At 42.1% G+C, this 25156-nt stretch overlaps 1 protein-coding gene across 1 annotated transcript; it reads left to right on the top strand.

Moving 5' to 3' along the window:
- Positions 1-2381: 2381 nt before the first annotated feature.
- LOC139287523 (prohibitin-2-like) lies at positions 2382-19940 on the top strand. The gene is made up of 10 exons (XM_070908579.1): positions 2382-2413; positions 4385-4517; positions 6719-6803; positions 13050-13129; positions 15718-15902; positions 16227-16356; positions 16644-16747; positions 17041-17118; positions 17250-17329; positions 19314-19940. The coding sequence occupies exons 1-10, from the start codon at positions 2393-2395 to the stop codon at positions 19339-19341; spliced, it is 924 nt and encodes a 307-aa protein (XP_070764680.1). The 5' UTR covers positions 2382-2392; the 3' UTR covers positions 19342-19940.
- The last annotated feature ends 5216 nt before the right edge of the window (positions 19941-25156 follow it).

The following is a 25156-nucleotide window of genomic DNA, read 5'->3' as shown; positions in this document are numbered from 1 at the left end:
TGAAAGATTACTCTAAGAGTACCCTAAATTATTACATTTTTTCCAAAAGGATTGACAAAACTATTGCCTGTGGTGTCTTATTCATGATCATTGCCCTATAGCATGTATGAGAAATACTCGGTTAAAGAAGGCAAAAGCTCACACGGTTACAAAGAGAAATCTATGACACTTTAGTGACCAAACCTTTTTAAATGACATTTTCCATAGAAACATACACTATACATCTGAAATCCCAGATGTTGAAATGGCACTGGATTTCTTTTCACAAAACCCTTCTTTCAGTCATTAACAAACAAGCACCATTCAAAAAGCTTAGAATAAAAGATAGATTAACTCCATGGTTTTCACCCGAATCAGCTTTATTTAAAAGAAAGCAACAGAACCTGGTCACTTTCCAGACACTTTGGGGATCCATCCTATTGGTTTGTAATGACTGGAGGCACAAGGAAGTGGACTCAAATGCATGACTCAGACACAAATGTGTTTGTAGGTAAAAAAAACCCCATAGTCTTCACAAAGAAGCAAGCAAAGTTCGACACAAGAGGGCAGGAAGTGAAGTGAAGTGTCTGAAACGAGAGGAGAGGTACCACAAAATAAAACAGGAAATGTGCAACATAAAACATGGAACATGACAAGACGAACGAAAACGACAAGAACACAACAGGCAAAGACTAATGGGATGTTACATTACATTAGTTACAAATAATATAATATCTGCTTTGGACAATAAGAAACATTGTGCTGCCCTTTTTATAGATCTGTTAAAAGCATTTGATACACTTGATCATCCTTTGCTCTTACAAAGGTTATGCAGTATTGGATTTGATAGAAAGGCTTGTGATTGGTTTCAGAATTCTTCGTTTGAAAGTCAGTGTGTTAAGTCAGGAAGTCCAGTCTCAGAGTTCTTGCCAGTGACAAAAGGTGTTCCGCAAGGTTCAATTGGGTCCTGTCCTCTTCACCATTTATAATAATGATTCTTGACTGATTTTTGACTCTTCATTAAGTGGCTGTCAAGTTGATCTTTATGCTGATAACACTATTGTGTATTGTACTGCTGATTTTGTGCACCTATAGCCATTGAGAACCTGAAACTTTCCTTTATATCTCTACAAGCTTATTATTAACCAGAGATAATGATTAGAATAGTAGTGTATGTGTATATATACATATATGTATATATATATATATATATATATATATATATGTGTGTGTGTATATATATACACACACAGTGGGGTCCAAAAGTCTGAGATCACATTGAAAATAATAATAATAATAATGATAATAAATAATAATCACAAAGTTTTAGGATTCAGAAACATTTAAAACACAAGTCACGAATTGTAAAATGTAAAATGAAGAAGAAATATTTTGATTCTGTACTATTTTTGGGTCAGCAATCAAATTTAAGCAAATTTGTGAAATTGACAAACTTAACTCCTTTGTACAAGGGAGTAAGATTTCTTTGAGTTATATCCCTCCCATGAAAGCATGCATTCAGATGACACTCAGGATTTGATCTACTCATCGGAGGCTTGTTCAATTAACTAAGCTTGCAGCCAATGTTAACCTGTTATAAATATGGCTGTGCCTCAAGTTTCAAACAGATCATTGTTTACTAAGTAGCATTGTGATAGTGGGAAACATGGCATCCGAACTAAGTGAAAGTGTCCGAAGTCAAATTGTTATTGTGAACAAAGAGGGGCCCTCTCAGTGTCAAATCATGGCTAGACTAAAGGTTTCTAAGGGGGCAGTGCATGGAACTCTAAAGCGTCTTGCAGAAAAGGCATCAGTTGTATCCAAAGCACGATCAGGCAGACCAAAAGTGACCATACCATCAGAAGATCAATATATCAAGCTTAGTTCCCTAATGGATAAGAAAAGCAACTTCATCACAGATACAGAATCTGCTAAATAAAGAATGCAAGACTCCAATCAGCAAAAGTACTGTCAAAAGAAGGCTGTCTTGTAGTGGTCTGATGAATCCAAGTTAGAGATTTATGGCTGCTTCTGACAGTTAAAATTTTTGCTCTTTCCGAGTGAAGTTTCAACTATAAATCTTTATATAGTATACAGTTCTCGCAACACTGACAATGATGGCTGACTCTGTGCTGCTGTAGACTGACCTCCTATAGACCTCCTCCCGTGTATGAGCTGGCCTTTTAATTTGATGATAATAATAACAATAATGATAACTATAATAATAGTAGTAATAATAAAATGTATGTTAATACACCAATAGAGAAAACTTACAATGATTGAAAAGGGATTTTTGAGTATTCTACTGAGATGGGCCCATGCTCTCGAACTACATGTCCCAGTAGACTTTGCGGTCCACGAGGAGGAGGGGTTGCGTGGATTGTCTCGACCTTGGAGTTTGACGTATAGCAGCATGGCGAGCAAGGAGCCGAATGTAAGTGTATGATATGCTAAATTATTTTGATACGTGTTTTTACGGTGCTGAATGATATATTTATCTACCGCTGCAGTAACTAATGGGCTGGTAATGAGTTAACGTTAACTCTATTAACCAACCGGTAAAGAAAACGTCGTTAGTGTTCAGGTCAGTTAGCATGTCGCATTACTGTTGACTGTTCTGCTAGCTCGTGCATCGCTGAACTTCACAAACAGCCGTCTTTATTAGCAAGGTCGCATTGTATGACCTGACCTGACTGTTTATGGTTATTAGAAAACTAATATCCTATACTGGTATAATCAGAGACTGAATGGAACTGGTCAGTAGGCCTTGATTCATTCATTCGGTTTGCTCAATCATCTGTTCAGTTTAAGGTAAGTCCAGACCGTTAATGCTAAATATTCCAGATACACAAGATGTCTTTTATGTATCCTCGTTTCCCTCACTTGCGTTTTATCATCGCGTTATGCAAGGAAGTAATGCGAGGAGAGAGGAATCTGGGAAACTCGTCCCTCCCTCTCTAGCCCTGAACGGTGACCCCTGAATCCTGAACCCTATGGACTTTAACGTTAAGCGAGTGCAGGAAGGTGTGTGGGCTCCAAACTCTGTTTGATGAATGGGACTTTGGGAAAGTATGTTACCTGGACAGAAACACCTTAATGCCCAGTATAGTATGAGGTTGACGTTCCAGACTGTATTTAGTTTAATGTCTGGAGTATTTGTTGTTGGCTTTCTGTTGATTGGCAAAACAGTTCTGTTGGACTCAGTCAACATATCTGAAGTCAAAATCCGTAAGACAAACAACTAGACTACGCACATAGTGATGGTTAACATCATATGTGATTATGATTAAAAGGAACATGTCAACTCATTCCATTTTATGTTTGTTTTTCTGTTTTTATAATGCACAATTCTACTGTAATTGATGTTTTAATGTCATAACGCAATGCATTAGTGGGTTGTCCCCTTCATAAATGTCTGCCAAGGTGTGAATGTATGGAACACCTTGGGAAAAGGACTGTAAAAGTTTGCTACAGAGCCCTCAAATATTTTGCTGAATTCACAGTGGCAGGAGCAACTCCCAAAGTCTCCCAAAGGCACTGGACCTGGGCCGAGATGTCCTTCAAACTCATCTGAATTGTTGGCACGGCTGGATCACTTATCAGTCTACAAGTGTTAACAGCTATGCATGCATTAGAGTTTCTATTTGAACAGATAATATACATGACACTATCTGCCCAAATATTAATTAGGGTGCACAGTTGTTAGTGTCAATGCTAGGGCTGAACTAAATGCAAACAAAATAATTTTGCCATTATTTCGTCAGATATTGCAATTGCGATATGAGTCACGATTTTAGTGGGAATGGTAATTTTTGCATTTCATTTTCACTGAAAAAAATGACGGGATTTTTGCTGGGGTGTGTTCCAAACAAGCATGTTCCCTTACATCTGGAGAATATGATTGTAGGCTGGGGCATCTCTGTAGCACCACAATGCTTCATTTATAATGGTATGTTGTGACACATTTTACCTTTTTATCACAAAATTGCAGCTCCTGCTATTTTGATATTGCACTTGACCATATTGAGATTTCGATAATATTTCGATTTAATTGTTCAGCTTCATTGTAACCCTGTGTAGTGACGTTCTCCAATATTACAAAAGTAAATGTTAAACATCAGTCTTTGCATATTTCCCCTTGACAAGCATCTTCACATTCATTAAAAACCTCCAGTTCATATTTATATTATAAACAGATCCATCAAACCACAGTTTGTAAACTGCTCAGATCTGCTGTAATGTAGTATCAGAGCTGTCTGACCAGCTGCAGCGCCCAATGACTGATTTGAATGAAGGGGCGGTCATCACTACACTAAAGTCACCCATTCCTGCAAGGACATGACTCTGATCTTATTTTCATTGTCTCTATGTTACTCTTTCATCTCCACTCACGCACAAACTGTAGCGCTTCGTCCAGCACCTGCGGGATCTGGCAGGTCGGATGTCTTCATCTGGTGGCAGAGGGGCAGGATTAGGACTGAAGCTGCTGCTTGGAGCTGGTGCTTTGGCATATGGCATTAAAGAAGCCACCTACACAGGTAAACACAGACTTGTGCCAAGCTCTCAATCTGTGACGGATGCAGGCAGGTGGTTCATGTCCCCAAAGGGCTCCACAAAAACTACCAGGAGATTAGGATGACTAGAAGATGCCACTGGCTGTTATATGTGGTTCCTAGGCAGAGTTCCACCTGTAGGGCTGCAGCCAATTGTAGCTCAATTGGTAGAGAGGGCCATTCATTGTAAGGTTTGTTGTTTGATCCCTGACTCTCCCTGTCAACATGTTGAAGTCCTTGAGCAAGACACCAAACCTAGCTGCGAGATACGGTATCAAGATAATACAACTCAAAAAAACACAAGCAAACGCACAACACATTTGTTTCATTTATTTTTTTTGTATATATTATTTATATATAAAACGTTAATTAAAAAAAAAAGCAAATTAAGAAAATACTTTGCCAGCTGAAAACAAGGACACAGTATAAAGAAATGCACTGCAAACATGCTGACGGCACTCTCCAACCAGACGACTCCACCCCTCCCCCACCGGTCACCCCTACAGTGTGCTTCACTGCTGACCATGTTAGGAGACAGCTGATGAGACTCCACTCAAGCAAGGCTGCGGGTCCTGATGGTGTCAGCCCCAGGGTGCTCAAGCCTGTGCCCCCCAGCTATGTGGAGTACTTCACCATGTCTTCAACATGAGCCTGAGTCTTCAGAGGGTCCCCGTGCTGTGGAAGACGTCCTGCCTCGTTCCTGTGCCGAAGACGCCGTGTCCCAGTGGCTCCAAAGACTACAGACCCGTGGCACTGACCTCCCACATCATGAAGGCCCTGGAGAGACTCGCCCTGGAGAGACTTGTCCTGGAGCAGTTCTGGCCCATGGTCAAGCCACACTTGGACCCCCTTCAGCCCCGACTTGGAGTTGAGGATGCCATCATCTACCTGCTCAGCCGCGTCTATGCCCACCTGGATAAGCTGGCGAGCACTGTTTTTTGACTTCTCCAGTGCGTTCAACACCATCCGTCCAGCTCTACTGGGTGAGAAGCTGACGGAGATGCTGGTGGATGCCCCCCTCATGTCCTGGACTGTCAACTACCTGACTGGCAGACCACAGTATGTGCACTTGCAACACTGTGTGTCAGAGTGGTCAGCAACACCGGGGCCCTGCAGGGGACTGTCCTCTCTCCCTTCCTCTTCACCATCTACACCACAGACTTCAGCTACTGCACAGAGACCTGCCATCTTCAGAAGTTTTCTGATGAGTCAGCAATGGTTGGATGTATCAGTAAGGGTGATGAGGATGAGTACAGGGCTGCTGTGGACAACTTTGTCATATGGTGCGAACAGAACCATCTACAGCTCAACGTGATTAAGACAAAGGAGCTGACTGTGGATCTTAGGAGGACAGATGACCCCTGTTTCCATCCAGGGGGTCAGTGTGGACGTTGTAGAGGATTACAAGTACCTAGGAGTTCACATTGACAATAAACTGGACTGGGCGAAGAACACTAATGCCCTCTACAAGAAGGGCCAGAGCCGTCTCTATTTTCTGAGGCGGCTGAGGTCCTTCAGCATCTGCTGGACTATGCTGAGGATGTTCTATGAATCTGTGGTGGCCAGAGCTATCCTCTATGCTGGGGCAGCAGGCTAAGGGTGGCGGACTCCAACAGACTCAACCAACCATCAACCCAGTGATGTTGTGGGGGCACAGCTGGACTCTCTGATGGTGGTGTCAGATAGGAGGATGCTGTCCAAGCTACAGGTCATCTTGGACAATGTTTCACATCCTCTCCATGATGTACTGGTCAGGCACAAGAATGAAAAGTGAAAAACTCATTCCAAATGCAAAACAGAGCGCCTGTGGCCATCAAACTGTTTAACGCTTCCCTCTGAGTGTCTAAAATGATAATAATAAGAATAATAAAAACAATCAGAATAAACAAACTACCAGTGCAATACATATATGTATATATACACATACATATACATTGTTATTGTATATATATTTTTTTTTATTATGCTACTTTTCTGCTCTTGAGCGGGAGCACATAACTGTGTAATTTCTCCCCAGGGATCAATAAAGTATTTCTGATTCTGATTTTATTATTCATAAAAGCTGTCATTTGTAGCAACAAGTCAAAACGTTTTTTCTAAAAACTATGTTGAATCTTTCCCAGTGCTTATATTGTACATAATGTTTGTTAATCTCATATTCTTTGTGTTTATGTGTGTGAGAGCAGTGGAGGGTGGTCACAGAGCCATCATCTTTAACAGGATTGGAGGGATGCAGATGGATACTATTCTGGCTGAGGGGCTGCATTTCAGGTAGGATCAGCAGATTTATTAACTGACTTGTTCCAATAGCTATACTGGTCAGTCTGTTTTCTCTCAGGGCTTTGATTAATGTCATGGTCACAGGTTGTCATTTTTCATTTTTAATTGGTCCAACCTCAAGAAGGCGGGCCTTGTGTAATATGAGCTGGTCTTAAGGCAGTCACCAGGGGAAAGAGAATAGAGGAACGCACGGGACTTTGCTGCTGCCAGCCAGCAGCCGCCTGTTGAGACCATGATGGTCAATGAATGATAACTCACATCCCTAAAGTATTTTGATGTACTGCCTGTGTCTATTGCTGACCTATATGAACTGAAACCAACGCTGAGGTTAGTGCATGATTGGTGTCCCAAGAAGAGGACTGGAGGGGGCTGGCCAACCCAGCCCAACCATGCAGTCGAGTGAGCGACATTGCAGAGGACGAATTAAGCCACTGCTGACAGTGGGTTGGACACACAGGGATTCAGCTAAGGCCTACATCAGGGGTATTCAACTAAAATTCGAAGAGGTCCAGTTAGAGAAAATTTCCTCAAGCAAAGGTCCAGAGCATCATAATGTCTAACTTGCGTTGTGATTTAGTGTGATATATATTGAAGTAGCCTAGTAGTTGTGTCAACGTCTGCATGTAATCAACAACTGACTGTCAAATCAAATAAAGAAAGTACAATTCAAAAACATTTTGACAATATTTATTGTCACTTAACATTGAACTGAACAGATATATAATACTGTAGATATATATAATGTTCTTCTCATTAAATAAAAGAAGGGCTGTATTTAAAAATAAAATAGAGAAAATAAATAAATCACTTTTGAAAAATTGTGCATCTTAAAATAAAGTACTTAATTTTAGAAAGATAAAATAAAGTGTAGCAGCACCTTGAGTTTCCCTTTTTCTTTGTTAACTGTTTCACATCTTGACTTAACAGTCTCAACCAATAAATTCACAATAAATAAATCTCAACACATCATAACAATTGAACAGTTTTATAGTTTCTATTTCTTTCCCTCTTATATCCCACTCCCCCACTTTCTGTTGTTCAGTGAGAGAATTGAATTGTCTTCTCTCCCTGTATCGTTCACTCGTCTTATCATCTGTCACTAGCCTCTCACCTCTCTCGTCTGTCTATTCAGAGTCGCAATGTTTAGCGCCTGGAATGCACAGATTTGATTGGCTGAGTAGCATCACGTGGGCTGGCTTAACTCGTATGCAATTGGTCTGTGAGTTTTCTGAGCCGCTAAACCAGTGTTTTAAAGACTAGAAAAGCTGCACCGGTTAAAATAGAAGCGCCCCGTCAAAATTTAAAATCCCTTAATAATTTATTGATTATAGGTCCAGGTCTGTATAGGACGGCGTCTGGGTCCAGACCCGGACCACGGTCCGCCTGTTAGTGACCTATGGCCTACATCCTTTTCTTGTCTATGTCAATCAACACATCCAGGTTATGTTAGTAGTGTCTATTTGTCAGTAGCTGGTATGGCCATAAGGCTCACTGGAAATTAAATCCCCTAGACGTAAAACTAATCATGTTAACAGTACTACCTGTGTCATGACATAAATGGGGCCTTGTCCCCAATCTTGACATGCATTAACTAAAAGATTGTGCAATTTTGTTACATAATGTGACTAATAGTTTTAGTTTAGGATATTAAATCTGTCTGGGACAGGTAAAGGCACCCAAGTCATATTTGGCTGATTTTAAAAAGGGCTCACTGCCAGATTTACATAGTTAAAGAAGTGTGTATTTTATGAGCAGATTAGGCATTCATCTTAAGTAACCTCACATACAGAGTTTTGGGCATGGCAGATGGTGTTCGTTTATAGTGTTAGTGTTAGCTGCAGGATGGTAGTCAGCAGTAAGAAACGATATAGGCTAGTGTTTTTTTGTTTGGTTTGAGGGAGTTCTCAGTGATTGGTCGTTTTGTTTCTTTTTGAGTTAGTAGTTGGCAAGACTGAATATGTGTTGAATAGGCTTGTTAGAGGCTCGTTTGGTGGCAGTGGTTCAGTTTTGATAGTAATGTCTGCAGAATGCTCAAACGTGTTGCTGTTTCACTGTTTGTGAATCAGCAACTGTAACTGTGGGATAATGGCTTCTGATTCAGAAGAGTCCATTTGGGTATTGAGGAGATGACACAGATGGCTCAAAAGGGAGGAGTTAATTGAGATTGTAGTGCAGGATGAAGTTGACTTGGGGAAAAATATGGCAAAACCGACACTACCACTAAAATTGGTGGAAGCTCTCTATTTACAAAATATTTGGTTAGAGCAGGAGAAAGAGAAGAAAATGGTAAAAGAGAGAGAAAACAACAAGGGCAACAAAAAGAAAAGGAAAGAGCTGATAGAGAAATAGAGAAAACTCTGATAGGGCCCAAAAGGAAAAAATGGACAAAGTTAGAGCAATGAGAGCAATGAGAAATAAGCCAGCTTTATCAGAATCAGAATCAGAAACTGTTTATTGCCAAGTAACATACATTACAAGGAATTTGCTGTGGTCTGAAGGTGCTATTGTTTTGATAACAAATAAGTAGAATATAAAAGCTAAAATAAGAATAAGAATAAAAATAAAAAAAAATAAGATAAGATAAATAACAACAGTGCAGTGACCAGAATAAAGTAAAGTGTCCAGATAAAGTGTCCAGTAGGGGGTGGGTGCGTTAATGTAACGCAGTGGGGACAGGGGTGATGTACGTTAATATAACGTATAGCTTGTGTTTGTGTTCTGGGGGGGGGTCAGTGAGAGTTTGTCAGGTTGACTGCAGAGGGGAAGAAACTGTTTTTGTGGCGGGAGGTTTTGGTCCTGATGGACCGCAGCCTCCTGCCAGAGGGGAGGGGGTCGAACAGATGGTGTCCGGGGTGGGAGGGGTCGGCAGCGATCTTCCCTGCTCTCCTCAGGGTCCTGGAGGAGTACAGGTCCTGAAGAGATGGAAGGTTGCAGCCGATCACCCTCTCTGCAGAGCGGATGATACGCTGCAGTCTGCGTCTGTCCTTGGTGGAGGCAGCAGCGTACCAGACGGTGATGGAGGAGGTGAGGATGGACTCTATGATGGCAGTGTAGAAGTGAACCAGCATTTTTTGTGGCAGGTTAAACTTCCTCAGCTGCCTCAGGAAGTACATCCTCTGTTGGGCTTTCTTGATGAGGGAGCTGATGTTCAGCTCCCACCGGAGGTCCTGGCTGATGATGGAGCCCAGGAAACGGAAGGACTCCACAGTGTCCACTGCAGAGTCACACAGGGTGATGGGGGCGGGTGGGGCTGCGCTCTTCCTGAAGTCAACAACCATCTCCACTGTCTTTGAAGCGTTAAGCTCCAGGTTGTTGCTGTTGCACCAGGTCACCAGATGGTCAATCTCCCACCTGTAGGCAGACTCATCCTCTCCAGAGATGAGTCCGATGAGGGTGGTGTCGTCCGCGAACTTCAGGAGCTTGACAGACTGGTGACTGGAGGTGCAGCTGTTGGTGTAGAGGGAGAAGAGTAGAGGAGAAAGAACGCAGCCTTGAGGGGAGCCGGTGCTGATCGTCCGCGAGTCAGAGACGTGTTTCCCCAGCTTCACGTGCTGCTTCCTGTCAGACAGGAAATCTGTGATCCACCTGCAGGTGGGGTCAGGCACGTTGAGCTGGGAGAGCTTGTCCTGAAGAAGAGCCGGGACGATCGTGTTGAAGGCAGAGCTGAAGTCCACAAACAGGATCCTGGCATAGGATCCTGCGGAGTCCAGGTGCTGGAGGATGAAGTGTAGAGCCAGGTTGACGGCGTCGTCTACAGACCTGTTGGCTCTGTAGGCGAACTGCAGGGGGTCCAGCAGAGAGTCTGTGATGGATTTGAGGTGGGACAAAACCAGGCGTTCAAATGATTTCATGACCACAGAGGTCAGGGCGACGGGTCTGTAGTCATTTAATCCAGTGGGCCCTGGTTTTTTGGGGACGGGGATGATGGTGGAGGCCTTGAAGCAGGCTGGCACGTGGCATGTCTCCAGTGAGGTGTTGAAGATGTCCGTGAACACCGGAGACAGCTGATCGGCGCAGCGCTTCAGGCAGGATGGGGAGATGGAGTCTGGTCCAGCAGCTTTACGCGGGTTTTGTCTCTTGAAGAGCCTGTTCACATCTCTTTCAAGGACAGACAGAGGTGTTGATGCTGGAGGAGTGGGGGGCGCTGTGGGGGGCAGCTGTGGTGGTAGGAGGTGTGAGAGTTCAGCCCCAGGTGTGATGAGGGGGTTGGGGCTGTTGGGCTGGAGCTGGTGGGTGATGGTGTGGGGGATGGTGTTAGGACTGTCCCATTGTCTTTCAAAGCGACAGTAGAAGTCGTTGAGGCTGTTGGCGAGGCGTCGGTCGTTAGCAGAGTTGGGGGCTCTTGGCTTGTAGTTGGTGATCTGCCTGAGCCCCCTCCACACAGAAGCAGAGTCGTTGGAGGAGAACTGGTCTTGTAGTCTCTCTGAGTACAGTCGTTTAGCTTCCCTCACCGCCTTGCTAAACTTGTACTTGGCTTCCTTAAACTCTGCTCTGTTGCCACTCTTAAACGCCTCTTCCTTTTCCAACCTCAGCTGTCGCAGTCTTGCTGTGAACCAGGGTTTGTCGTTGTTATAACTCACCCTGGTCCGAGTTGGTACGCAGCAGTCCTCACAGAAGCTGATATATGAAGTCACAGCCTCTGTGTACTCGTCCAGACTGTTGGTAGCAGTCCTGAAAACATCCCAGTCAGTACAGTCCAAACACGCCTTCAGGTCCTCTGCAGCTTCACTGGTCCACTTCTTCGAAGTTCTCACAACAGGCTTAGAAAGTTTTAATTTCTGCCTGTATGTGGGAATCAGGTGGACCATGTCGTGGTCAGAGTGTCCCAGTGCAGCGCGGGTGACGGCGTGAAAAGCGTTACTGACTGTGGTGTAACAGTGATCCAGAGTGTTCCCCTCCCTGGTGGGGCATTTAATAAACTGTTTGTATTTTGGGAGTTCATGTCTGAGATTACCTTTGTTAAAGTCACCGAGGACAATAACTAAGGAGTCCGGGTTGGTCTGCTCCGTTTCCAGTATCTGGTCGGCGAGTGCGCGCTGTGCGTCCTGCACGTTGGCCTCCGGTGGAATGTAAACACCGACCAGAATGAATGAAGCGAACTCACGGGGGGAGTAGTAAGGTTTACAGTTTATGAAAAAGGTTTCCAGGGAAGGAGAGCAATGCCGTCGGATCACTGTCACGTCGTTACACCAGCTGCTGTTGATGTAGAAACAAATACCTCCACCCTTTGTTTTGCTGGAGAGGTGTGCGTCGCGGTCCGCTCGGAGAAGCTGGAATCCGTCCAGCTGCAGCGCCGCGTCGGGAGTTCTTTCCCCCAGCCATGTCTCCGTGAAGCACAAAACAGCAGATGAATAAAAGTCCTTGTTTCTCCTCATCAGCAGCTGGAGTTCGTCCATCTTATTCCCCAGTGAGCGCACGTTAGAGAGAAATATTCCGGGTAGCGGTGTGCGTTGTCCTCGCCGGCGAAGACGCACGAGCGCACCGGCACGTTTCCCTCTACGGCGACGTAGAGCTGCAAAGGTGAGAGCACCTTTGACCAGAATGTCCCATAAAACAGTTAAAGGTGCCAGAAATTCGGGAAACAAATCCACTGGAGATGTTCCCCTGATGTTCATGAGCTCTTCTCTGGTGAAAGAGCTCCGTGAACCAAAACAAAAAACACTGTTTACAAACAAAACAAGGCAAAACAATGCGCTCCAACAGACCGAGGCAGCCATCCGCGGCGCCATCTTGGATTTATAAACGTACTACCACTTTTTGATGAAAACTCATAGTTTGTGGACATAGTTTTTAAATGAAATGAAAATAGCAATGAAAAATGGCCTCTTTTGGATCAGAGTCCAGCACCCTGGTACTGAAAGCTCCCAACTTTATCTTGCCATTTGCTCTTGCTGTGGATGTGTGTGATGTAGGGGTCTTAAATGATGGAAGTAAAAATGGGAAGGAGAGGAGAGAATGGCTTGCTGCCGAGCCAGCAACCTTCCATTGAGATCATGATAGACAATGAATAATAACCCACGTCCCTAAAGTACTTTGGTTTAGTTTCTGTCTACATTTATTTGTTGACCTAAATCAAATGAAACCAACAGCAAGCTCATATCACGTTTGGCATCTCAAGAAGAGGATTGAAAGAGACATTCGGTTTATGTTGTGGCCTGTTAGTAGCTGGTATAGTCATAAGGCTCAAATCATTTTACCAGTACTACCTGTGCTGTGACATATGCGTCTGTGTTGTAGGATGCCATGGTTTCAGTACCCTATCATCTATGATATCCGAGCCAAACCCAGGAAGATTTCCTCTTTGACCGGCAGCAAAGGTAACAAACACACACACACACACACACACATACACACACACACACACTATGGGGGGTAAATGATCTCACTTATATAGCGCTCTTCAACCTTCACAGTTCCCAAAGCGCTTTACAGCTAAGTCTCATTCACCCATTCACTCACACATTCACACACCAATGGCGACCGAGCTGCCATGCAAGGTGCTGGTCTCCATTGGGAGCAACTTAGGTGTCTTGCTCAAGGACACTTCGACATGACGGGGGCAGCCGGGGATCGAACCCCAACCCGCTCTAACCAGCTTTACCTCCCGTGCGACAGCGCTAACCACTGCCATCGGGGTGCAAAGGGTCACGGAGGATGAGACGCACGTAGATACGTTTGTGTGATTATTTACTGAAAGTCCCATACGAGTGTATGTATGTGCGTGCGTGTGTGTGTGATTAGTACAACTCAGCCACACACGCACATCCCATGACAGTACGTGCGTGCGCACGTGTGACTGTTAATCCACCTTCAGCAGCAGGTGAATTTTGTTATCACAAAGGCAGCAGAAACTAGCTGCTTATCTACTTTAATTAATTGATCTATTAACTGACTATAAATCATAATGCAGCTGTATGATCTGTCCATTAAATGACATCCTTCTCTGACATTATGAACTAAAACAATACAATATAACTCCATTTGTTTCTACTCATGTCTATTTATACTAATCAATGAACTAGAATAATAATAGACCTATTAATAATTATAGGCTAATATTATCAGTCTATTATTAATCTTTTTTGTTTTAGCTGTTTTAGCTCACCTGCATGGAGTACCTGCTGCTAATCAACCTGACCCAGGACTTCGTTTGTACCGGATCCTGCCGGAACAGGATTCGGGACCTCACCACATTGGGACCGGCACCTTTAATGTTGTCTAAATCGGGGTGAGGAGGTGCAGCGCTGTCCATAGTACTGAAGGAGTGGAGGGGGGACGGAGGGACGGAGGGACAGACACATAGTTCAGCCTGCTGCTTTTGCTTTTCGTCGTTGTAAAACCTTCGGCCCAGAGAGAGAGCGCTGCAGACTGTAATCAGCTGTTTCTCCTCCTCTGAGCGCTGAGGCGTTGTCCAATGTGCTGTGTCCACAGGCTCTGTGGATCATTGATGTGCTCCGTGACCTGCAGGACCAGAACCCTCTTTGTGATCCTGGTATACACATTAAGCACCAGCCTTGGTGCTGGTCCCAATCTGGGGAGATCCTGGATGTTGCCCATATATAATAAATGAAATATTAATTTCAAAAAGAAAATGCTAATACTAACCCTCAAAAGGAAAGGCTCCACATCATTTGACTTCAGTCCTGCAGGTGAACTCAACTTAAATAGTAGAAGCTTTTAACAAGTCCTGATTCTACTGGATAAAAGACCTGAACCTGCTGCCTCTGTGACAACAGAGTTCACCTGCTGCTGAAGGTGGGTGAAGAGGCACACGCGCGCACGGACGTACGCACGTACTGTCGCAGGATGCGGATAAATACATACGTAAGCATGCACGTCTGTGTGTTAAGAGTCACACAGCTAAGTTGTACTTATCACACACGCACGTTCATACATACGTGGGACTTTAAGTAAATAATCACACAAATGTACATACGTGCGTCTCATCCTCCGTGACCCTTACCACCCCACATGCATGTGCGCACACACACACACACACACACACACACACACACACACACTGAGTTGTTACTTTTGCTTTTTATGATTAGCTAATGTACAGTTCTGTTCAGTTTGTAAAACTTGGTAGCCCGCCTTGTTATCATCTCATTTTACTCTTAAAAATAAAGAAAAAGTCTGATGCTTCAACGGACAACATGAGGTTTGAATCGGGGCTCTACATTTAACACAAAGGAATGTAGAATTTTCCGTTTCTGACAAAGGATATATTACATGTGCCTCTAGTGGGGGGATTTATTAAATAAAAGCCACTGTGCCTAAATGTATGTATGTATGTATATCTGGAGAGTTAAACATCTGTATTTCAGAAAATACAGTGCAGTAATGTGCTATCAGAATTTCCTAAGTCAGCTGTAGAAAAAAAAAATTTTTGGGAATATCATCATGTGTAGCTTCAGTTGTCAAGGCACAAAGAAAGTGAATATGAAGCATGTAAATATATAAATTGAATACATTTTTGCATATGCTTATGAATTTGCCCTTTGTTTTCTGTTTATTTATTGTGTTAGTATGGATGTAGTGTATGTTTAGAATTAAATAGAAACAATAGAGAGAACGTATTGATATAAAACACTTGTTAAGGAAGTTTTGGATATAAAAATAAGAGAGGGCACTAGTATGTAAAGATGAAACAGACCACAGGTGTACACACGGATAGTTGGTAGCATGTGAAGTAATGCAGCAAATCACATATGATGACTTGGTGATGTGCAGTAATGAACACAGGATGCCTTGTGCTTGCTTTTGTAAAAGAAACTAACCCCTACTCAGAAAGAGTGGTCAGTGTTCATTTAAACAAGTTAAACTGTCATATTTTAGTCAGTGTACTATAACAGAGATATATTGAATTTATGTGAGGTATTTATTTGTGTGTGTGTATGGGCAGATCTGCAGATGGTGAACATAGCGGTGCGGGTATTGTCCAGGCCCCTAGCTTCCAACCTGCCAGTCATGTACCAACAGCTGGGGAAGGACTACGATGAGAGAGTCCTGCCCTCCATTGTAAACGAGGTCCTCAAGTCTGTGGTGGCAAAGTTTAACGCCTCGCAGCTAATCACACAGAGAGCACAGGTACTGTTGTCACTACAGCCTAACATGGCTGCTGGGATGATGAACGCCTATGATATTTGTTTTTATCCCAGTCTATATTCATATATAAACTTAAATCTTGATTGACTCTCATATTAATCAACTGTTACAGTTCTATCTGCAACAATTACTAATATTATGACGCTTATAATGTTTTTTAGACTGTGTCAGGCTCCCAAAAACCTCAGAATATAATGCAATCCAATATAACTACAAACCACTTCATCAAAATTTGCCATTCCAGTCCATATCTGTGTGATATTTCCAGTCCAGTGTTGAATATTGTTGGTCTGTATTAATGTCTAGGTGTCCCTGCTGGTGCGCAGGGAGCTGTTTGAGAGAGCCAAAGACTTCAACATCATTCTTGATGATGTGTCCATCACCGAGCTGAGCTTCAGCAGCCAGTACACTGCTGCTGTGGAGGCCAAGCAAGTTGGTAAGGCTCAGAATACCACACTCGGGCAGCAGAATGCCTCATACTGACTGGCAACGTGTTTATGTTGCTCAACAGCCCCATTAATCTCAAACAGATTAACAGAAACAGAAAATACTGTTGAGCGTAAACATTTCAGAAATGTTCATTGCATTTAAAGGATCGTCAGCTGGCACAACCCCAGTGTGTGCATAAATACTAGATGACCATTGTGTGCAATAATGTATATATGGCTGCTAAACTATCCAAAAAAAACTTCAGTAATAATGCATGTTTGTGTGTGTTTTTAGCCCAGCAAGAGGCCCAGAGAGCCCAGTTCTATGTGGAGAAAGCCAAACAGGATCAGAGACAGAAGATCATCCAGGCTGAGGGAGAGGCTGAAGCTGCCAAAATGGTGACTGACTGACTGGTTCTCACTGTTAGAATGGAAACAGAAGTGCTCCACTTCAGTAGTTGTATCCTATTAAGAAATGAACTGATGTGAAATAACAGCTCTGCAAGTTTCTGTTTTGACGTAAACTTCAGTCAGACAGTGAAACAAACCTGGAGAGTGTTATTGACTTTAATGACTAAATATCTAAAGAAGACTGAAAAGGGTCATTGTCTACCTTGCATTACATTTCTGGTCATGTTGTATGAATGGCAATATATTAACTAAACGGAAACTGTGTGTGTGTGTGGTGTCAGCTGGGCCTTGCAGTGACTAAGAACCCAGGTTACCTGAAGCTGAGGAGAATCCGAGCAGCACAGAACATTGCAAAGACGGTCAGTATTGGTGTTTATCTCGAGATTTTTGAATAAAACACATTTAAATTCTGTGGGAGTATTGCAGAATCCCAGAATGAGCAGTTAAAAACTGATGACTATTGATAATGATGGCTGTTGTCTGCTTCCAGGTGGCATCATCTCAGAACAAGGTGTACCTCAATGCTGACAGTTTGGTTCTGAACCTACAAGACCAGACATTTTTTAACAGGTAGGTTTACACACACACACACACACACACACACACACACACACACACACACACACACACACACACACACACACACACACACGTTCTCACTCACTCACTCACTCACTCACTCACATACATGCATACATACAAACACAAAGACAATAATAGTCAGTGCCTTATAAGTTACTACTTTTTAAATTCGTCTGTCATGTTAACTAAGGCTGACCTGCCAAATCTGCATGGGTCGGGCCAATCAAAACAGTTTATCTAATATGGGAGATGGGGTTTGATACGATGACTGACAGAGATGACTGATGTGGAACGTTATGTTGAATCTGCTATCACGTCAGTATTAAACAAACTGGCCAGTATATTTTCTCTAAAAGAATGAACAACTGCACTTATAGATTTTGACACATTTTGTTGCTCTGATTGGTTGTAGGTCTATCCAATTGTGTCCAGAGGCATTTTGGTTGGCCCTTGGAAATTGCAAATGAACTGAGAGCAAATTAGTTGGGCGATGTCAGGCTAAGAAAATAGTCTATAATATAAAGAATGCAGTATGTGATCTGTTTTTAAATGGACTAAAACTTACAAAAACACAATAAAAACACAAACTTCATTCTTGACAGTAGATTGACAAAAAACACTCAAGGTTCACACACTATCTGAGCTTTCAACAGTATCTCATGGTTCTCTTCAGTGGATGAAGTTTGCTTAATTGTTGTGGAGATGACAACATCTTGATGACAGTAGACCTTTTTTTCCCAGACATTTTGACTTGCTGTAATGATGGCTCAGTTCCATAAAGTATCCCAGCAAGTTATTCCAGTGAGCCAGCATCCATAATACCAGGACCTTCCCTAAGTATAATGTAGCATTAATGCCATTAAATGCACCTATGCCTTTCTGCTATGACATGTCAAAAATGTCTGCTGTGGAAAAGGTATATGGAAGAGCATTAACTTATTCTTATCGTAAACTTCTCTTACATTAGACTTAGGCTTGCACATACGAGCGTTCTAAGTCAGATCCACCAAACTCGTAATATCACAAACTAATTTGCTAGTTTCAGCCTGACACATCCGTTATCTATGATTGATAACTTTATTAATTAAGGGGAAACTAGTTTGGTTGCCCATGCAAAATAACAAATGATAAACAAGTCAGACAGCTCACAGCAGGCAACATATGAAAAGACATAATGCCACAACAATAGTAACACTAGCACAAAAACTAACTCATATGTTCCAAGAGAACATTCGTATAGCACAGGTGCCTAGCATCTAAATTTTAAAACAAGATATTAATACAATCAATAATTAATTAATACAATAAATAAAAAGTTGACCTTAAGTAATGCCCCTAAAAAAGGACCAGTAATACAGGCAATTTCTATGAAATAAAACCTTTTTAAAATTGACAAAGGCAAATAGAATACATATAAATTGAGATCTTACAAACTATGTTGAAAAATAAGGGTGCTCTGATTGATCGGCCACCGATCGTTATCGGCCCTTGTTGAAAGCACCCTTATTGAAAACAATCCATATCTCAGAAAACAAGCTGTGGGCACAAAAGGCCTTCTAAATCCTTCTTTGGAGCATCTCGGCATCCTCAACCCGGTCACTCAACACACTTTATGGACTGCTAAAAACACCAAATGGGCACATTCAAATTGAACTCTCCCTAACATGTTTTGGAGGAAATAATGAGGAGAAATTCACTTTGAAGGTTGTCTATTTAGTGTTTTTAGTAGTCCATGAAATGTGTTGAACTAAAATCTGCAAATAACTTTGTAACTCAAGGTAAACTGGTGCATTTTAAATCTTATCCATTACAGGTATGACTCAAACTCCATCTAGTCCAAGCTTTTAAAGTAAAATTGCTGACTTTTACAAAAAGGTACACAAAAAAGTCTCCCAGTAACAAGAATAAACCTGATGCCCTTCTTCCTTGTGACAGTGCTTGCTGGTTAATAATGTGTGATGTTGTTTTTCAGCATGTCACTGGGCCAAAAGAAGTGCTGAAGAGGAGATGAAGGGAGGCAGAACTGTCCCTGTCATCAACTTCATCTGAACAGTCATGGTTTTGTTTGAGACATAGAGAATAGAGAATCAACATACATGACTCTGGACAGGTGTGAATGTGGACAACAAGAATTTACATTTGTTTTTGTTATGTTTTTTACCTCTCTCTGCAGTTGGGAGTGGCCTGTATTATCCTTGAAGTTTGTCAATCAATTATTGTAGTGGAACAGAACAGCGATCTCCCTTCACAATTAAAAATATCTGGGATTTATTTGTAAAATAGTACAAAATCAACAAAACGTAAGGATAAGCACATATCCAGTTGCTTTTCAATAGAATGCTGTGTCCTCTGAATAAGAATACAACAACAATTCAAAATAATTCAGATCAGTGTCTTCTATCAGGGGGACCCAATAGGATATTATGTGTCATGTGCTAAATGACGTGACATGTCACTACTGCATTCATCTCCCATATTTAATCGATATTTGGCTGCCAACCTTTTCCTGGCACAACACACATCTCATCAAATGTTCCAGTCTTCCTCCTCCATATTGCACCCACCAGTGTTTCAGTCTGTTAATAAACTTTTAAGTACACATTCTCATGTCATTAATATATTTTAAAAGTATGATTTTATTGAATTTAACCAGCTTAGTGCGGTTCCTTTGATGCCAATTGAATGTTCCAGTCTCTGTAATAGGATATGATGGTCAATGGTGTCGAATGCAGCACTAAGATCTAACAAAACAAAAAGCCTTGAAGAGGCAGAAATCTTGAACCAGACCAGTGGGCGGTCATCTACTTTCACCAGTTGTATGTCAGTTTCTCCATGGTAACACATATGATTATAGAAATCATGCCCATATTTTTCCAAAATAATGGGCTTATTCTCGTGAACTCCAGTGTCAATTGGCACAGATGATTGTCTAAAGTAACTAAAGTCACAACTCTCTGGAATTCCAAGTCAAGAGAGTTTGTAATCACTTTACCAATCACAGGTGACAAATTAAAGGGAAAAACTGAATTACAAACCTTGCGAATATACAGTGCATCCGGAAAGTATTCACAGCGCTTCACTTTTTCCACATTTTGTTATGTTGCAGCCTTATACCAAAATGGATTAAATTCATTTTTTTCCTCAAAATTCTACACACAACACCCCATAATGACAACGTGAAAAAAGTTTTGAGATTTTTGCAAATTTATTAAAAATAAAAAACCTGAGAAATCACATGTACATAAGTATTCACAGCCTTTGCTCAATACTTTGTTGATGCACCTTTGGCAGCAATTACAGCCTCAAGTCTTTTTGAATATGATGCCACAAGCTTGGCACACCTATCTTTGGGCAGTTTCACCCATTCCTCTTTGCAGCACCTCTCAAGCTCCATCAGGTTGGATGGGAAGCGTCGGTGCACAGCCATTTTCAGATCTCTCCAGAGATGTTCAATCGGATTCAAGTCTGGGCTCTGGCTGGGCCACTCAAGGACATTCACAGAGTTGTCCTGAAGCCACTCCTTTGATATCTTGGCTGTGTGCTTAGGGTCGTTGTCCTGCTGAAAGATAAACCGTCGCCCCAGTCTGAGGTCAAGAGCGCTCTGGAGCAGGTTTTCATCCAGGATGTCTCTGTACTTTGCTGCATTCATCTTTCCCTCTATCCTGACTAGTCTCCCAGTTCCTGCCGCTGAAAAACATCCCCACAGCATGATGCTGCCACCACCATGCTTCACTGTAGGGATGGTATTGGCCTGGTGATGAGCGGTGCCTGGTTTCCTCCAAACGTCACGCCTGGCATTCACACCAAAGAGTTCAATCTTTGTCTCATCAGACCAGAGAATTTTGTTTCTCATGGTCTGAGAGTCCTTCAGGTGCCTTTTGGCAAACTCCAGGCGGGCTGCTATGTGCCTTTTACTAAGGAGTGGCTTCCGTCTGGCCACTCTACCATACAGGCCTGATTGGTGGATTGCTGCAGAGATGGTTGTCCTTCTGGAAGGTTCTCCTCTCTCCACAGAGGAACTCTGGAGCTCTGACAGAGTGACCATCGGGTTCTTGGTCACCTCCCTGACTAAGGCCCTTCTCCCCCGATTACTCAGTTTAGATGGCCGGCCAGCTCTAGGAAGAGTCCTGGTGGTTCCGAACTTCTTCCACTTACGGATGATGGAGGCCACTGTGCTCATTGGGACCTTCAAAGCAGCAGAAATTTTTCTGTAACCTTCCCCAGATTTGTGCCTCGAGACAATCCTGTCTCGGAGGTCTACAGACAATTCCTTTGACTTCATGCTTGGTTTGTGCTCTGACATGCACTGTCAACTGAGGGACCTTATATAGACAGGTGTGTGCCTTTCCAAATCATGTCCAATCAACTGAATTTACCACAGGTGGACTCCAATTAAGCTGCAGAAACATCTCAAGGATGATCAGTGGAAACAGGATGCACCTGAGCTCAATTTTGAGCTTCATGGCAAAGGCTGTGAATACTTATGTACATGTGATTTCTTAGTTTTTTATTTTTAATAAATTTGCAAAAATTTCAAAAAAACTTTTTTCACATTGTCATTATGGGGTGTTGTGTGTAGAATTTTGAGGAAAAAATTAATTTAATCCATTTTGGAATAAGGGTGTAACATAACAAAATGTGGAAAAAGTGAAGCGCCGTGAATACTTTCCGGATGCACTGTAGATGTTTCCACATAAGACAGGGATTCACTGAATGGTTTGACGAGAATGAAAATTATGTGAATCACAAGCTGTGGTCTTCAGGCACCAGATCTCAACTGAATTTAACACCTAAGGAAGATTTTGTCATCAAAACACCAAATGAGAGAATGTTGTCATCCATCCAGTAGAGTTCCACATACTTGGAGAATCTATGATTAGGACAGCAGAAGCTGTTGGTTTTTCCTTGTCACCTATTCTGTACATTCTTCAAAGGACTGTACCAGTGTATTTGCATTGTTAAACTCTTACAGATCATATACACATATGGGCCAAAACACACCCAGACCAAATGCCTACATACTTTTGGTCTGGGTCTGTTTTTCCTGGTTCGGGCTAGGCTTCTTACTTCCAATAAGAAAAATATAAATTTTGCAGCATACAGTTATATGCATTTTAGACAATAATGTTCTTCCAACTTTGTGTCAACAGTTTTTGTTTGGTCCTTTTTGTTTCAGCACGACAGTGCCCCTCTGCTCAAAGACAAGTCCTTAAAGACATGTTTTTCACGGTTATGTGTGGAGGAACTTGACAGGTCTGCACAGAGCCCTGACCTCAACCAGGCCTTGTCACCAAATGTGTTGGACCTCACTAATGCTCTTGTGGCTGAATGGAAGCAAATCCCTGCAGCCAGCTTCCAAAATCTGGTGGGAAGACTGAGACCAGAGGGGTGGAGGCTGTTATAGCAGTAGATTAAAGGGAAATTTTTAAACCTGGGCCCGAAATATTTTGGTGTCTAAATGAACAGAATAGTTTTAGAATTGGTCTAGTTGATTGCCTCAACTGGCAGCGGGCTGCAATGTAATCCTTGGGGGCAATTGTGCCCATAAAAACACTGCTGAACACTGTTGTCTTCCTACAACAACTCAAACCTCTCGTGAGATTTCAGAGCAAAACTTCTCTTTGAGCAAGACTTCTGTTTCTGTTTAAACAAAAAGTATCTTGTAAGTAAGTTTGAAGAGTCTACATGGATTCTCATACTGCCTGGAACTGCTGGTTTGTAGTAAATGGGCTAAAACATGCTACACTGTTAGTATGGTCCTTCAAATTGAAAACTTTTACCAATACAGTGCACTCACAAAACTCGCTCGTTCTCAGAATGCCTCATGTTGTTTTTTCGGATGTAATTTCTTTTGGTTTGTTTGAGTTGTGTTGACACAGCTGAGGGACTGCAGCCAGTTCTACTGGAGGATGACTGATTCATTTTCTGTATGTCTGGGCTGTTACCTGTCACCACCAGAGTTAAGGGTTCATAATTCAGACCTGGCCAAACCATGTGATGTAAACTGGGAAAAATGCTTTGGTGGTGGTATTTGACATTTTATTGAATTTTTAACATTGGTGGGTTTTTAGACTGCTTTTGGTTGTGATATTCTATTTTAACCAGAATAGTGTAATAGATCTTAATTTGGATAAGAACTTCCTCTTATATGAGAGCATATCGATACCATTAGAATGAATGTAGGTTCAAAAGGTGCATCACATAGAGCATCTAAAACCAGAGCGAGATCCCACTGAGGGACAATAGTTTTATGCATCGGTCTCTTTTACATTATGTCCTTCACAAAACGTACCACCAGAGGATGAACTCCAGGGTACTTACCCTCAAATCCCATGGCAGGTCAGAGATAGCTGACAAATAAATTATTGTGGAAAAGGAGAGACCTTTTTCCTGTAATTCTCGTAAAAATATCTGTGACAGAAACACTGTATAGTAGGATCCAAATGTCTGAGACCTCATTGAAATTTTTTTTTTTAAAAACTGGAAATACTCACAAAGTTTGAGGATTCAGAAACATTTAAAAACACAAGAAGTTATGACATGTAAAATGAAGAAATATTTTGATTCTGCAGTATTTTTAGGTCAGCAATCAAATTTAAGCAAATTTGTGGCATTGACCAACTTAACTCCTTCGAACAAAAGGTCAGATTTCTTTGAGTTGTATCCCTTCCATTGAAGCAGGCATTCAGATGACACTCAGGTAGAATTTGCTAAATAAAGAATGCAAAACTCCAAAAGCCAGCAAAAGTACTGTTAAAAGAAGGCTGTCTTTTAGTCTCAGAGGACGAGTAGCAGTTTCTAAACCTCTCAGAAGGGGAAACAAGGCCAAACGCTTGGGGTGGGCTAAGAAATACCAACATTTTACTGTGGATGGCTGGAAAAAAAGTCCTATTTACTGTTGTATCAAAGTTTGAGATTTATGGCAGTAAGGTTGAAGGTAAGAAGGGTGTATGTAAGGAGATGAACAGGAGAAAGAATGATATGGTGGTGGGAATATTCAAGTCTGGGGGTGTTTTGCCTACTCTGGAGTTGGAAACCTACACTGAATTGACTACACCCTGACCCAGGAGAAGTACTACTCCATTCTTCAGAGACTTGCTATACCCTCTGGTTTGCATCTTTGTGAGAGGGATTCATACTACTGCAGGACAATAACCCCAAACACACCTCAAAGCTTTGCAAGAACTACTTGAAGACCAAAGAAACCAAGGAGTCGTGACTGTCATGGACTTTCCCTGGCAGTCAAAAACTTCTATGCCACTGTGGCAAAAAGTTGAAACAGATTCAACTTTTGGAGTTTTGGTCTTTCTACATGCACCATGGTACCAAACCCTGCAACTACAACAACAACAACAATCTGTGAGGCTGGGCACAGTCACTGTTGTAGTTAATCAAGAAATAGTTCCTGCACCTCACTCCCCCTAAAAGCACTAGCTGTCATGTTTACATTTCTGTTTGTGTACAGTTGAAACAAATGAGATACAACATGTTAATTATGTATTTCCTTGTGGATAAATGAACAAATAAATGATGACACAAGTAATTTTTATATTTTTGATATGTGACAAAACAGAATAATAGAGTAGGCTATAACAGAGTCAATCTATTTCAGCTGGATGGTCAGAGCTCATACACCAGAGTGTACTTGGTGACAAAGAAGTACAGATACAATCACATATTTTTAGTTTAAGGTCCTATATTGTAGAAAGTGATGTCATCTTTTTTTGATTATAAAGCAGGTCTAGGTGCTATATAAATACTGTGAAAGTATCAAAACGCTCAGTCCACGGAGAAATGCACACAGCCCGTATTCAG

This window comes from Enoplosus armatus, chromosome 7, assembly GCF_043641665.1.
Source record: "Enoplosus armatus isolate fEnoArm2 chromosome 7, fEnoArm2.hap1, whole genome shotgun sequence".
NCBI lineage: Eukaryota > Metazoa > Chordata > Actinopteri > Centrarchiformes > Enoplosidae > Enoplosus > Enoplosus armatus.
This window is presented reverse-complemented; position numbering and strand designations above follow the sequence as displayed.